Source organism: Brassica oleracea, chromosome C8 (assembly GCF_000695525.1).
Source record: "Brassica oleracea var. oleracea cultivar TO1000 chromosome C8, BOL, whole genome shotgun sequence".
Taxonomy (NCBI): Eukaryota; Viridiplantae; Streptophyta; class Magnoliopsida; order Brassicales; family Brassicaceae; genus Brassica; species Brassica oleracea.
In genome coordinates this window covers 13,034,838-13,050,025 of record NC_027755.1, presented here as the reverse complement: position 1 = coordinate 13,050,025, position 15,188 = coordinate 13,034,838, and the positions used below count along the sequence as shown (strand labels likewise).

The following is a 15,188-nucleotide window of genomic DNA, read 5'->3' as shown; positions in this document are numbered from 1 at the left end:
TCGGCTAGGCGTCTGCGTTTTAGAACAGGGAAAAAGAGTAATGTTCAAAAATGTGAAATACTAAAATACAATTTTGACGTCGTTAATCTTAAAATCAACAAATGCCTAAATACAAACTTATTAAAATTCAATATGTTTTACATCAGAAACTCACTTCATCACTAACAAGTAGTATTATACATACAACAATACATTTTTAAAAGGACAAACACATAATATATTAACTTATCACCTACTAGTACATAACATAATAAAACATCAAATAATGATCTTCACAAATAAATACTGACCACATAATCATATCATCAAAAAATCATATTTAAGAACAATAAAAAAATATTCTGCACGAAGCACAGACAACCCATAGTAAACGAATAAAGAAGAATTGCAGAGTCAAGAGGGTTAATCTCTTTCCTTAAATCTTTAAACGCCCGTAGTGTGATGGTTTCATAGCGTTAAGATTCACATGATACAACTGCATATGGTTTTATTTACCATCACTGAAAAACAGAATCTGTCAAACCTAACTTTGTGTTGTAATCACAAACACAAAATTAAAAAAAGGTATTAATTTCACTACAAGAAAAAACGGAATTGATAGCACCGTAGGATAGCATTGATTTTCAAACTGCTATGATAGATAAATTTTTCGATTTCGGAACATATTCATAGCAGTAAATTAATGCTGTAGTGAAAAATTAACAAGTGAGAATAAAAAAGCACGCATACCGCCTATACTTAGTGAAAATTTTGAAAACCGCCGAATACTAAATTGTTTCCCTCTTGAATGTAACACTTAAGCTATTTAATGGTAAAAAAAATAGTCTCCACATAGAAAGTAAACAAAAAAAAATAGAATGACGGAGAGCTCTCTCTCTCTCTGGAGAACAAACCCTAATCCCCGTAACTTCTCTCGATCTCTCTCTCTCTCAGAGTCTGTCTCTTCTCTCTGTTTCACCTCCCTCCTTCCTCAAAAGTCAATTTCTATTTTAGATCTGTGTTTTTGGTGGACGATGTTTGTACCAAACCCTAATTTTCGTTTTGTGTTGACCCCGAATTTACAGAGAGCCCTGTCCCGTGTTAAAACCCTCTGATTAGCTCTCCAACAGACATGTTCGGCGGAGGTGGGTTTCTCTTCTAACCCTTGAATTTCTTCTTTTTCCTCTCCCTGATGATATTCTTGTTATAAAGTCTGAATCTTTCCATGGTGGGTTTGTTCCACAGATGAAGTGTCAGCTATAGTGTTTGCCTTGGATTCGTACACTTGCAAGGCTGGCTACACCGGCAAAGATGCTCCCAAAGGCCGTGTTTTCCCTTCCGTAAAGCTCAATCCTTTTTTCGCCAGAGCTTGGTGTTCGTATATATTTGCGTTTTAGTCCCTTGTTTCTTCAGACATATTAGTTACTAACTTAGGGTTCTTCTCATGTGTTCATAAGGTTGTTTGGGCAGTAGATGGAGTAGTGGCAATGGATATGGATGTCGATGTTGATTCTTCAAAGACAAATTCAAATTCCAAGGATTCAAAGTCTGAAAAGGAGAAGGGTAAACGTAATCTCTATGTGGGATCTCAAGCCTTGAATTACCGCAAGGATCATATGGAGGTTATTATCTTTTTCCTCTTTTGATTTAATATTAAATGTGTGAAGTTATTAGTTAACTGCAAGTTATTTTTTCTGACTCACCAGATCTTGTCACCTATCAAAGATGGTATTGTTTCTGATTGGGATTTGGAGACTGACGGAAGAAGAAGCGGAGTGGTGTTGGAGATGGCCGAGGAAGAAGACGCGACGGAAAAAAGAAGCTGAGGTGATACCTGATTCTCTTTCGTATTTTGGTGTCTTTCCGATTGCTATTGATGTGTTTGCTTTGTTGCAGATCCTTGAAATAGGAAAAAGAAGAATGATAGTTGCAGATCCTAAAGGTAGGAATCACTTCTCATCACTTGCTTACACTCTATTCACTGTCTTTTACGGTTAACAACTAGAGTTGAACATAAAGGTCTGAACTTTGGATGGAGATACTCTCAAAATGTGGTGAATCTGGGAGGAATCTCCATTGCTGCCTATTAATTTGTTTCTCTCCATATCTCTCGTGTCTTACTAACTGAGAGCTTTTTGGGTTGTTGTTACTGTTTTCTCCAATTATTTAATACAAGTTATATTTTATCAGTATTCACCTCTGGTTTCTCTTTAGATTCAAGACTAGAACTCTCCTGGGAGTGGCAGAAGCATGAGAGTCGCAGATTCTCAAGGTACAAATCACTTCTCTTCACTTGCTTATACTCTTTTCGATTTTTCTATGCATGTCTCATAAAGCAGATTTGGTTTTAAACTACATGTTCTGATTTATTTTTTGTTGTTGTTTTCCCTTAAAAATTATGACTTGAAGATTCTCTGCGATGTGTAATGAATCTGACTTGAAACGTCTATGTGCTGTGTAATGAATCTGACTTCAAGATAGTGAAGTGATTCTCTAGCAAGACTTTTCTCGAGGTAATGTTAACATTCCACTCTTTTCATTAACTCATATTCGTGTACTGATACTGTTGTTCTTCAGTCCTCAAGGTAATGCTGTGCGTTTGTTTCTTTCTGATTCTGTCAGTGTTGGTACTAAATGAAGCTGAGAAGCTCTCGCGAGAAGCACACTTGCCAGTTCTTGACAGTTCCTCGGCAAGATGGCCGAATTTTCAGACAAATGTGCACACCAACGAAGTTTTATGTATTGTGGCATGATCTCAGCAGTGGTAGTCGGTATAATACCTATATCGCCTTATACCACCGTAGACGACAAAGCTCTAACTGCAGAAAACCTTAAGGTGAGACATTTCTAAAATGTTCTTATATTCCTTAACTTGTATGTTATAAAGAAGAAGTAAGTATACATGTCTTAAACTTAAAGGCTATGAAGTGTACTTATGATCCATTCTTAATTCAAAAGCACAAACAGCTGAACCCATCTGATTGTTTTTTACAGGTTCTTGGAACACCAGCTCGGGAGATTATTAAGGTGCATCCCCTACTCTTTCGGTGTAAGATACAGGCTAAGGCCAAGAAGAAAATAGGAGCAAGGTTTTGATTTAGTTCCCATGTTTTTTAGTCCCTTTATATTTAGTTCTGATTTTGTAATGATGTTTGTGTAAGATTTGATGAAAATGTAGACATGTTTGTGGTACTGATGTAAGTACATTTTTGTTTATTAATGAAATATAAAATATTTTTTTATTTAAATATAATTAGCAACAAAACATATTTCTATGAACAAGTTCTAATAGCACATAATCGATAATAGATATAGCATTGATACATCACTATAACAGAACATATGTTTACGTTCAAAACAAAAAGCTATCATAAGGTTTGACTAACCATAGCAAGCTAAAAACAACGCTATTGTATGTCTCCGATATTATAGCATTGTAAAAAATGCTATAATATAAGGGGGACCTAAGATAGCTGGGGCAGTCATAGCGGTTTCAATAATGTTTACGTTCTTGTAGTGTAACATAACTATTCAAAGTAGGAGAATGTAACTTTTCTTTTGGTGTTGATGCGTATATTTTTGTAATGCTAGCAAACCATTTTATAGAAAATAATGAGAAGCACAAGTTTCATTTTTCAACACAAAAATGAAACCTCCATTGTGCGCTAATTGACTCTTGTGAATGTTTGCTGTAAAAAAAAAGTCTTTAATTCTTGTCAATTATGATGTGAATTTATTTCACATTTTGACCAAGAAATTAAAGAGTAAAATTATTTTGTTTGACCCGTTCAAACTAAATAATATACTTTAAAATGAATTTATTTTCTATATTTTATCAATAAAAAATATCAACATATATTTTGTTTATAAGATTAAGTTAATGAACATGAAGTCCAACTAACAAAAAAAAAAAAAAAAAAAAAAACTATATAAATTTAAGGCATGTCGTGTATTTGATACTTTATACAAGTTTCTCAAATCACACACATACCTCCATTTTTCATTCAAATAAAAATTCATTTTTGACATATAAATACACTATCCATAATGTTAAAAAAATAGTTCCAACAAATTCTACAATCTGGCAATTTGAATACAAAATTTGAGTTTTGCAGCAAATATGAATTTGAACTAGAGAATAAATAGTATCTATACTATTAAAGCAGGATCCTATTGTCATAATTACCTTAGGGGCATGTTTCCTTCACTAACATTGCATGTTTCATTAAGGGCAATTAAATAATATTAATAACAAATCTATATTGGGTCATTATTTTTGGATCCAGCCCAAATCAAATCTCTCTTGGGCCATTTGGGCCTATTAAAAAATCAGATTCAATTCTCACCTTTTTTTTTCCTTTGGACCATTGAGTCCAAGTTCAAATAATTTTTTTTCAACTATTCTTAATTATTATTTTTTTCTTTTCTTAATATAATTTAAGCATTCATAAAAATAATTGAATTTTTTTATTGAAAAGTATAAATCTTTATTAAAAGTATATAATTTTTTAATTAAAATATTAACCCCATAATAAAATTAATTTATCAGAGTTATACCAACTTAATTCATTAAAAAAATAAAGTTTAATTTTTTTAACATAAATAGTCATTTAAAATGAAATACGATAAATAAAGATAAAATTTTTAAGTCTTTTATAAAATAAAACACAAATATATGAAAATGTGACATTTACTAAATATTTGTCAATTGAAAAAAAAAACAAAAATAAACCCGCGCTTTGAAAGCGCGGGTCAAAATCTAGTAAGAGTCTTAAAACAGACCTCCGTGGGTTTGCCAGTGTAATCTTTTGGAGCAAAAGAGAAAAGAGAGACCCGCCTTCTCTGGTTGGATAAGCTTGAAATAGCTTGTGATGCAAGTTATCTAATCCTATTGTGTTATGTTTATCTATAAAGATTAAGAAATATCTAAGTGTCTTATTCCTAATGAATTTAGGATAAATAAAGAGTTATATAAGAAGATACCAATGTGTGGTATAACTTATGAGTTGTGAGCTTTAGTTTTGAGATTATTTTTGAAAGCAATAAGAGTTGAATTCTAATTAACTTGTGTGTGTGTGATCTTAACGTGATATGGTTGTGTGTGTGATCAAGGTTTGATACAATAAGTGGTATCAGAGCTTCGGAAGAAGATATGGGAGAACTGATTTCAGTTATAGGAAGGAAAGAAGGCGAAGGCCCCTCTTTTATACAGTGTCTGATGCTCACCTCGAGCAACTACACTGTATGGGTTATGAGAATGAAGATAACGTTGAAAGTGCATAAGGTTTGGGAAGTAATTGAAACAGAGTCTACGGATGGTGATAAGAATGACATGGCTATGGCCTTGTTGTTTCATTCCATTCCAAAGGCTTTCATACTCCAGGTTGGAGAACTTGATACAGCAAAAAAGGTGTGGGAGGCGATCAAATCAAGACACATGGGAGCAGAAAGAGTAAAGGAGACACGACTTCAAACGTTAATGGCTAAGTTTTATCGGTTAAAGATGAAAGACTCCGACAACATTGATGATTTTGCTGGGAAAATCTCGGAGAATTCATCAAAATCAGCGGCGCTAGGAGTTGACATTGTAGAACCAATCCATTCCAAAACTATTCAACAGATTTGCCAGTTTTTCATGTTCAACGGATACTTTGAGCAATTGTGACGTGATAACTCCAACCATATTTTTTTTTTATCTAATCTATTAATTTAAAGTCCTATTTTTTATTTACTTAAATAAGTTGTCATTTAAATTTAGACCTATTCACTATTATGAAAAATAAATATAAAATCTTTAATAATTTGGTTATACAATATATATCATGTTTAAGCATTATCTACTCTATTTATTTTGAATTCTATTTTATCAATTGATAAAATGTTAGTCATTTAAAATTTAAAAGGTCCAATTAAGATTAATTTAGAATCATATTAATTTAGATTTTGATCCACATGTGGGTATTCTTAATCATACAAATAAATAATTATATGATTACATTATCTACACACTAACTTATGCTACGCATAATTTTTTAAATCGACCAATACATCTAACTAGGATAAAACCTGCGTCTTGCGCAGGGTGAGTTTATTTGTATATATTATCGATAACTTTTTTTATATATTTAATTTTTTTATTTATACATATGAAATATTTTTGTTGTTGTTATATAATTTTTTTCCGATGTACCGGATCAATTTTTATTAAAAACTGTACAACTAAACTATAATTAATATATCACGGGTTGATCGGATTAGACATTAAACAAATTATGACACAAAATCTTATTTTTTTTCACCGAACACATTCTTGAAAAAATGAACAGTACTGTTTCCACAGTTGAATTATTTTGAATTTTATTTTCCATATGGTTTTGAAAGATTTTAGATCAATCATCGAATTAATACATGTCATTTTAATGCTTTTAGTTGTATGATTAAGGAAAACTTACATTTTTGTAATTTAAACTCGTTTTAAAAAGTTCAAAATATAATATATAAGAAAAAATATAACATATAAGGTTTCCTCATTTTTTAATTTAAAGTCGTTTTAAAAAATTTTAAATATAACATATAAAGTTTTCTCATTTTTGTAATTTAAAATCATTTTAAAAAATTCAAAATATAACATAAAAGAAAAAAATCTAATTTTTTATTATGTGTTTAATGTGATTGCTTGTTTTTTCAATAATATAAAATTAAACAAAAATGAAGAATTATGCAAAAATTATTATCAAATCTTTATTATTCATAGTCATTAATTGTCTCATATTAGGTAATTTTGTAGCTTTTATTTAAGGAAATAATACACGCTTCGTATATTTTGGGTTAATATAATGTTCTCTAGTAATTGAATTTGGACCAACATTTTTTTCAATTGATTCTTAAGATATCACGTAAGCTAAATTGACATCCTAATTAAGTGACACTTAAGCATGATCTCTTTTTAATTAGTACAAACTTAATGTTACAACTTTTTAAATGATCTTCAATTAATATATAGGGGATTTTGCGAGCAGAAAATTGGAGACTACATCAAATAGATTCTCAATCCATCGTCTCTTATTTTCACGTCATATAATAAACACAAACCATTAAATTGGGTATTAGATTTATTAACACAAACTGAGAATAGTGATATTCACATGAAATATTCTTTTAACTCTTCATATATCATTCACGTTATAGAATAAGATTGGTAAATAATCTGATTCCACTTTTAAAATAGCAATATATATATATAAAACTAAGTCTAATTGGTTATGCGTTTCATAATCATAAGTAATATTACCGTGAGAAGCATCATCCATATTTTTATAGTACACTTTTTTTATTACTTTTATATGTAGTACACTAAAATTATTGTTAAATCGTACATTAATTTGAATACTATGAGATTATCTTTTTAATTTTAAACCTTGGACTATATCAAAAGATAGTATTAACAACTGAAACATTAAAATCTATAACAAATCGGTTGTAGAAAGATATTAAGCGAAAATAATAATAAAATTTATAAAATTTAAGTTTTAACCTATTCAAACTAATTGAATAAAATGATAAGAAAATAAACAATAATGAAAACTGATATAGATGAAAAATATTTTAATAAAGCTAAGATCATAGAATTTTAAGCATACGCCAATAATGTCTTCACAATTTATTATTTATATTTACAGTGATTTTGATATCAGAATCAACAAAGAAAATTTCACTAAATATGGCATTTTGAAACTGATGACGTATATATTCAAACCTAAAATCAAAAATATACATAGATCTTCAACCATAGCCAAAATCTTCTCATATTCAGAATCTCAAACATGTATCATTTTGCCATTGTATTTCTCTTTTGCTTTTCATGACGTCTATACGAATGTAACATCTCTAAGTAGATTTCTTTGATAACACAAAACGTTTAACAAAATATTAACTACTTATTTCGTATCAGTTTAAATTTACTAATAAAATTAAATATTACCGCGCTAATGCACGGGTTCGATTCTAGTTTTTCTTTTGAAAAAAGGGTTTTCATTGATAACGAATTACGTTATACTTCTTGGCAAAAAGAAAAAAACGTTATACTCCATCTTCTCTCCACAAGCGCCGCCGCTAGGGTTTCAAACTTCGCTCTTCGTTTTCCGGCGGTCGCCGGTCTCTACGCGACCGCCGGGCTCTGGTTACATGCTCGTGTGTTTCTAGTCTCCTCATTTGTGTCTCTTTCTTCGGCAGTGGGGTGGTTCTCCTTAAGGTTTGAAGCGGTCTCAGATCTGGCGATTTCGGTGGATCTTGACGCGAGCTCCGGGTGGTGGCGTTGCTAGAGGACGGTGACTGCTCCCCCCCCCCTCCGCTTAGCTTTTGGATCTGATGGTATCTCTGACCGGTTCTTATTTTCTCTGCCTTCGGTGTTTCCTCAAGTGTGATGGTACGTGTGATGTCGTGAAGCCTCGTCTGAGCCTTGTGCTCCTCTGGTTGGTGGCGCAGCGGTGGTGTTAGGGTTCCGGTGGTTTGGTTGGATGATTTCGCGGATCTGAAGATCTCTGCTTTTATCTACTGTGGATCTGGTGGAGGCGTGAGAGTTTCATTGTGGTGATGAGGCTTTGGCTTCTGCTCCTGATGTTCTCTAGTGACACGCGCTTTGGAGGTGCAGGTGCGTGACGGCGGCGCGTGTGTGGTGGCAGCGCGAGTGGCAGGGCGTCGTGACGGCGTGGTTAAGGCAACTCCGGCGTCTCGCTGGTGGTGTTCTAATTCTGGGCCTCCGTTTAGCAATCTCGACAGTGTGATCTCCGTTCTGTCCGCTTTTTCCACAATAAAGTTTGTGGCTTTGGTATTGTTTTCCTATGGTGGTGCGGTTCTGTTCTAGTGTATGTGCGGTAGTTGGGCCCTCGGTCTGCCTTTTCTCTTGCAGGTCTGTCTCTGGAGAGTAAATCTCTATGTGGTCCGCTTTCTCTATATGAGTTTTCGGTTCAATGGGTGTACACGGTCACAGTTGGTCGGGTTTGGAGGCGGCAATCTTCAGGTCTGCCTGCTGAACGACGGGATCGTCACGTGGAGGATTGCTCTCGTGCCGTCGGAGGTGGTGTCTGTCAGGTTTCTTGGTTGGTCCGTGCTTGGATTCTTCGGGTTAGCCTGTGTCAGGTTGGATGTTCGGAAGCTGTAGGAACCGTAGCTTCTAGGTTTGAGGGCGCCTATCTCTCGGTAGCTCTTGGCAACCGGATATTTTTTCTTCGACTGTTCTAGCTCGCTTGGTCTCATCATGCTTTGCTGGTTACTAGGCTAGCTTCACTGCTTCGGTTTCTTTTTACTGTTACTTTCCGTTTGTTGTTTAGTTTAGTTTATGCATTCCGCTACTAGTTTCTTTGTAATAACTGTCAAAAACTTAAAAAAATTGGTATAATAATTTAACATTTTACCAAAAAAAAAAAAAAAGGGTTTTCATTACTCCAACCATATTCAGCTTTGATATATCAAATTCGTTTTCTAAGCTTAGCTTGCGGCCAGAATTTGTTCAAAGCGGGTAGAGCTAGCTAGATATAGATTAACAAAGTAATAATCTCCTAGAAAGAAAAAGAAGTAATAACAATCTAGTTTGATGCATCGTGTTCGTGTGTGTTTTTACCAGCATCTGCGTTTGGATTCATCTTAGATTCATGATTTCGGTTTATCTTTGATGAGTGGAGTGGTTTAATAATGAAACATTCAGATTATCTAATATTATTACCAAGAAGCTGAGACATCTTTATAATATTATTTGAGAAATGAGACGTTTTCACATTAACTCTCACGATGGTTTATTACACTAATATTTTTAATGAATTAATTTACATTAAAATACTATTATTTATTTTTTATTTAGTTTACTTTTTAAAATTTTCCAAAAACATATACATATAATAAAAAAGAAAAATTTATAAAGTTAAAAAAATGAATTGAAAAACGAAAATATATGTATATATAATATGATTTCATAAAAAGGGAAAGTTACCAAAATAGTAATATTACATTTAAAAGATATTTTTAAATAACATAAAATATACTTTTGAAGTAAAAACATATTTTCCTTATATCTATATTTTCTTAGATGAAAAATATAAATTTGTATATAATGTGATTTCATGAAAAATAATTTACACAGATAATCTTGATATTAGAAAAAGAAATATTATTTCTTTTAAAAAATAATTTTAAACAATACAAAAAAATTAAAAGTAATAGAAATATTTTTATATATCTATCTATTTTCTTAGATGATTACATAAGATAATTAAGTAACATATATTGATATATGTTTAATTGACTAAAAATAGTTTATAATTAGTAATATTGAATTTTTTATTTATTTTTCATATATTTAGATGATTATAATATCTTTCAATTACATCAAAAAAATATCAATAAACTATACTTTACCTATATAATATTATTTTCAAATACAATCACAATTTTGTTTACTGTTTATTATTAAGAGATTTAAAAAACTAATTTAAAAAAAAATCATTTGATAAAATTAACGCTATATATTTTCTTAATATTAAATTTTCTTTTAAATTTTATGTTTTTATGTTTGTGGAACTTAATAGAACCATAATCAAAATACCAATTCAAATCTGAATTCTCATTTTTAAGATTATTTAAAATAAATTTCAGTCTCCATTTCATAAATCAAATGCATAAAGTTATTTATAATTTATAAAATATTTTAATTATTGTAAATATTAATATGTTTTCATGAGCTTCCAAAAATGTATCAACTACTTATGCATGTAATTGTTGATCATCACTTTATATTCTGATATTTTTTAAAAACATCAATATATAATTTGATAAATGATATGAAAATACATGCACATTTAAATGATAAATAAAATTGATTTGATTTGACTTAATTATAATAAAAATAATTATACTTCATTTTGAATTTGAAAAAATATATGTAACTCGATATATTCACTACATGAGTGACTCAACTAATCCAACTTATATCTAAAATCATATATTTAACTAGGATAAGAATATATAATTTTATAAGAATAGTAATTTATTTTATAAATATAAATCATACTACACTTTAGTTTATTTTTAATCAACTGTTACAATTTAGTTATTTTGTAAAATTCATATATTTAACCAACTGATACAATTTAGTTCTTTTGTAAAATATTCATAATATTATCGTTATATTAATTTATGTAATTTGGAATCAGACACTTCAGTTTATTTTTTTATTTCATTACAAGCACAATATATCTTAAGTTATACATAATCTTCATAAAATATATTTACATATCTAAGACAACAACTACCTAAATGCAAATAAAAATTAATCAAAATTTTGATATATAGAATAAAAATATTACAGTTGAATTCAGATATGCAATCCAATTTACCCAATGATAGCTAATCGACTGTAAAAACAACAAAACCGATTAGATATAACATATATAAAATCATATGTATAATTAAAATAATATAATATTATTAATATAAATGATGCATACATATTATAAATTAATTTAAAATTAAAAGTAAATTGTAATCAATTATTATAGTATATTTATTTTAGAAATATCTATACCACGTGAAAATCACCTAGCGTGTAAAAGATAGTAAATGTGAGTATTTACTTCGAATGTGTCTTTGCCTTTTTGATAATTAGCAAGTTGACAAACTCTTTTCAGCGGTCAATTCACAAAGGGGCGTGTACTTATAACTCAGATTATCTAATATTATTACCAAGAAGTTGAAACATGTGTAAATGACAAATGTGAGTATTTACTTCAAAGGATCAGATCACAACGAAGGGCAAACCATTTCTTCTATCTGACTGTCTCCATCAAACATTCCTAAATTGGAAAGTCGAAACTTCAATTCTCATTTTATGTTAAGATCCTTGCATCCATATACACACATGAATCATGATAGTAAATGTTAGGACATAATAGAACCGACAAACATTTAAGAGCACATTTATCCCCACCTCTCAAGTGGACTCTTAAGAGGTGGACTTCACATTTTTCTTAAAACTCAACTCTTCCTCTTCTTCTGCAAGATGCGAGTTTCATAGAGTTTTTGTACTGTTCGCGAACCCCACTGACACGTGGTGGCCCGCGATTGATTAGTTTTTTTTTTTTAATTGGACAAAAAAAAAAAAAAAACCTAAGAACCCAGGCTCCCTCCTAGCGTTAATCATGCTCTAATAAATTTTAGCTAAGGACCTTAGTTAAGAATCACCTAATTTTTGTGCTACAATGAAAGTTTCTTAATTTGGGTTTTTTTTTAAAAAAATTAATTTTTTTTTATTAAATAGTCACTAAATTCTACTAGTAGATGATCACAAACTCTTAAACTAAAACAAGAATCGAACTTCAAGTATCACAAGGAGCAAGACCTGGGGTTTGGCGAACCATGTCATGGACTTGAAAGTAGTCAAGTATCTTGTTCTTCTCCAGGTGGGATGCGACTTTACATTGAATCGGATCCATCTTTAAGAGCATTCAAACCTCTTCCATAACAAGCAGAACACTTCATCATCTGATTTTCCTTGTAAAACACCGGCTCTCCATCAGCATTGCACGTTGGACAGACAACTTCTCATCTCCCTGTTCAACCTATTAATCAAAATGCCCTCATCAAAATAATAATTCATCCTAACGGTAATATGGACATAGATATAATGTTACATGTGCACTTGTCAACCGTCTCAGAATGAGGAACTGGGACTCAAGAAATGGCTTGCTCCAGGAACTGATCATTTCCTGTCAGACACATTAACCACATCACAGCAGCATAAGAGATTGAGATAAGCCATAATACAAGGTCATATTTATCAACAATCACACTGATAAAACACTTCATCTTAAAACCACTGCTTAGTCTCAACAACAAACACTTCCATTAATACTACACACCTGTTAACAAAGGCTAACTAAACATTCTCTTGGTTCCAATTGAAGTATGCAACCAAATAAAAAAAACAGTATGGAATTATCTGTACCTGGGAACTTGCTCAAAAAGACAGACACACCAATGATACCTTAGGAACAACCAAACTCTCTGCGTTAACCTCACTGCTACCAGAAGTAACAGGCAACTTCAACACTTTTCCACTAGAAAGAGTCACAGCCAATTCCGGAAATTTCACAGCTGACACAGCATGAATCACAGTCTTATTCGCAGCTGTTATCTGCAACAACATCAATTATCAGTTAAGAAACTTCACAAACCCCATTGATCATGCATAGCTAAGAACAAAGAAAACCAGAATCTCAGGTCTTTTGATTGTGACTACTACCATCAATCATTACCTTACCACCATGTTCCTTAAACTCTTTCGTATCAGCAAAGTACCCCCGATTCATCTCATAGCTAAGCAGACGAACCCCCAACTGGTTGCTTCTCATCGTCCCATCAGTAATAATAAGATAAAAGATCAATCTTCAGCAAAAAAAAATCTCAACTTCAAATCACAATCTCAAAAGGATGAACCACACAAACCCCCAATTACGATCAAGTTCCGATACAGGTACCTAGTGAATAGTGAATACACGATTGTGATCAGTTACGTGAAGTCAACAAAGCCAAAAATTTGCATTAAGAATCTATGTACCTTGTTTCCATCTCGAGTAATCACAAAGTCCCGAGAAGGAGTCACCAAGACAGAGAATCAACACAATTTGAAATCAATGAAATCAAAGCAGTCGGAGAAGACGAAAAAAAAGGAAAAGAAAGAGAGAGAGAAGAAAAAATCTCATTAAAAATCGATCTCCAAAATCACTAATTAAATATCGGTAAAAAGGTTTTTATTTATTTTTGATTTAATTAAATCAATCATTTAACTTTAAAACCGCATTAAGGATTGCCGATAATCATGGTCTAAGTCAGTACTTTTCCTCTACGCGGGCATGACAACATGCTTCCCATTTTCTTTATATTTTTTCCTACTACCTATTTATTTTTCGTTTTTACTGCTACTACTTATATCTCTCTATCTTCTGCTGTGACAGGACACGTCACTAACGGTTTTAACGGCTTTATCGTTATGTTTTATCATTATCAAGTTCTTATTTATGATTTCTATTAGGATAAGGATTAGTTTTAGCCTTATCTATATTTTGGTTTTACTATATATGTAACTCTTACGATAGCTAAGAGAACTCAATCAATAAACTATTTTTCCCTAACTTCCTTATCTCTCAAGTTATCTTGCAAAGCTCTTACAAAGCTACGCTTACGAACACATTCATCTAAGAAGATCTCTCTACCTTAACGATCTTCTTCTACGCTTGTGTATCCCCATTCTTCGAATCCTCAAGAAGGGTTTCTAGTTCGGGAATTATCCGTTACGGTTCCCGTCTCAGTGGTATCAGAGCATTTCAATACCTTAGGACCAAACTATGGACACAAGGCAAACCACCGCGCTGGCCGAGATGAACAAAAACCTTGACGACTTGCGTTTATCACAAACTCAACAATCAGAGGAAATACGCAAGGATCTTGGAGGAGAAATCGCCGAGCTTAAAGCTATGATGGAAAAATTCCTTAATAGCAATTCGCAGTCAACACAACAAGAGGGAAGTTCCGGCCTCACAGCTGCTGACAAATCCCAGAAACAAGACCCACAAGATCGCTTCACAGGAGAACAGAGTACAGCAAAAACAACACCAATGAACTCCGACCAAAACGCTACTCCACAGCTCCCCAATACACTCTCGTCACGGTTAACAAAAATAGGGTTCCCGATGTTTGATGGAACAGCACTTCGTGAATGGATTTACCGTTGCGAACAATTCTTTTCGATCGATAGTACTCCACCAGAATTGAAGGTTCGTCTCGCCTCCCTTCATATGACCGGCAAGGCTCTTCAATGGCATCACGCCTACATAGCCAACCGCTACAACATATTTCCACTATGGCCCGACTATGTCTCTGCTGTATCGGAACGCTTCAGCGAACTTTTCGATGATCCTCTCTCTGAATTAGTCAGTCTTAAACAAGCAAACGACTCCATCGACATCTATCTGGAAAAGTTTGATTGTGCTATGACAAGGATTACTTTGGCTCCTGCTCACGCCTTAAGTATCTTCCTCACAAACATGAATCAGCATCTAGCCTTTCATGTCCGCCAGTTCAAAGCTTCCACAGTACCAGAGGCAGCACGAATCGCGAAACTCCACGAGCTATCCCTACTCCATGCTCCGACAAAGACATCA

General features: G+C 32.4%; 1 protein-coding gene across 6 annotated transcripts; it reads left to right on the top strand.

The window, feature by feature from the left end:
* The first annotated feature begins 833 nt into the window (after positions 1-833).
* On the top strand, positions 834-3,194 carry LOC106310157 (actin-related protein 4-like). 6 transcript variants are annotated; one of them, XM_013747373.1, is made up of 9 exons: positions 834-903; positions 1,065-1,124; positions 1,225-1,319; positions 1,437-1,601; positions 1,686-1,806; positions 1,876-1,921; positions 2,194-2,251; positions 2,389-2,815; positions 2,974-3,193. In XM_013747373.1, exons 2-5 carry the CDS (start codon positions 1,112-1,114, stop codon positions 1,803-1,805), a joined length of 393 nt encoding a protein of 130 aa, XP_013602827.1. In that variant the 5' UTR covers positions 834-903; positions 1,065-1,111; the 3' UTR covers position 1,806; positions 1,876-1,921; positions 2,194-2,251; positions 2,389-2,815; positions 2,974-3,193. The 6 variants fall into 6 exon arrangements, with proteins under 6 accessions (XP_013602827.1, XP_013602823.1, XP_013602825.1 ...); XM_013747371.1 differs by having other exon boundaries at positions 870-1,124; positions 2,389-2,492; positions 2,557-2,815; XM_013747368.1 differs by having other exon boundaries at positions 870-1,124; positions 2,389-2,492; positions 2,602-2,815; positions 2,974-3,192.
* The last annotated feature ends 11,994 nt before the right edge of the window (positions 3,195-15,188 follow it).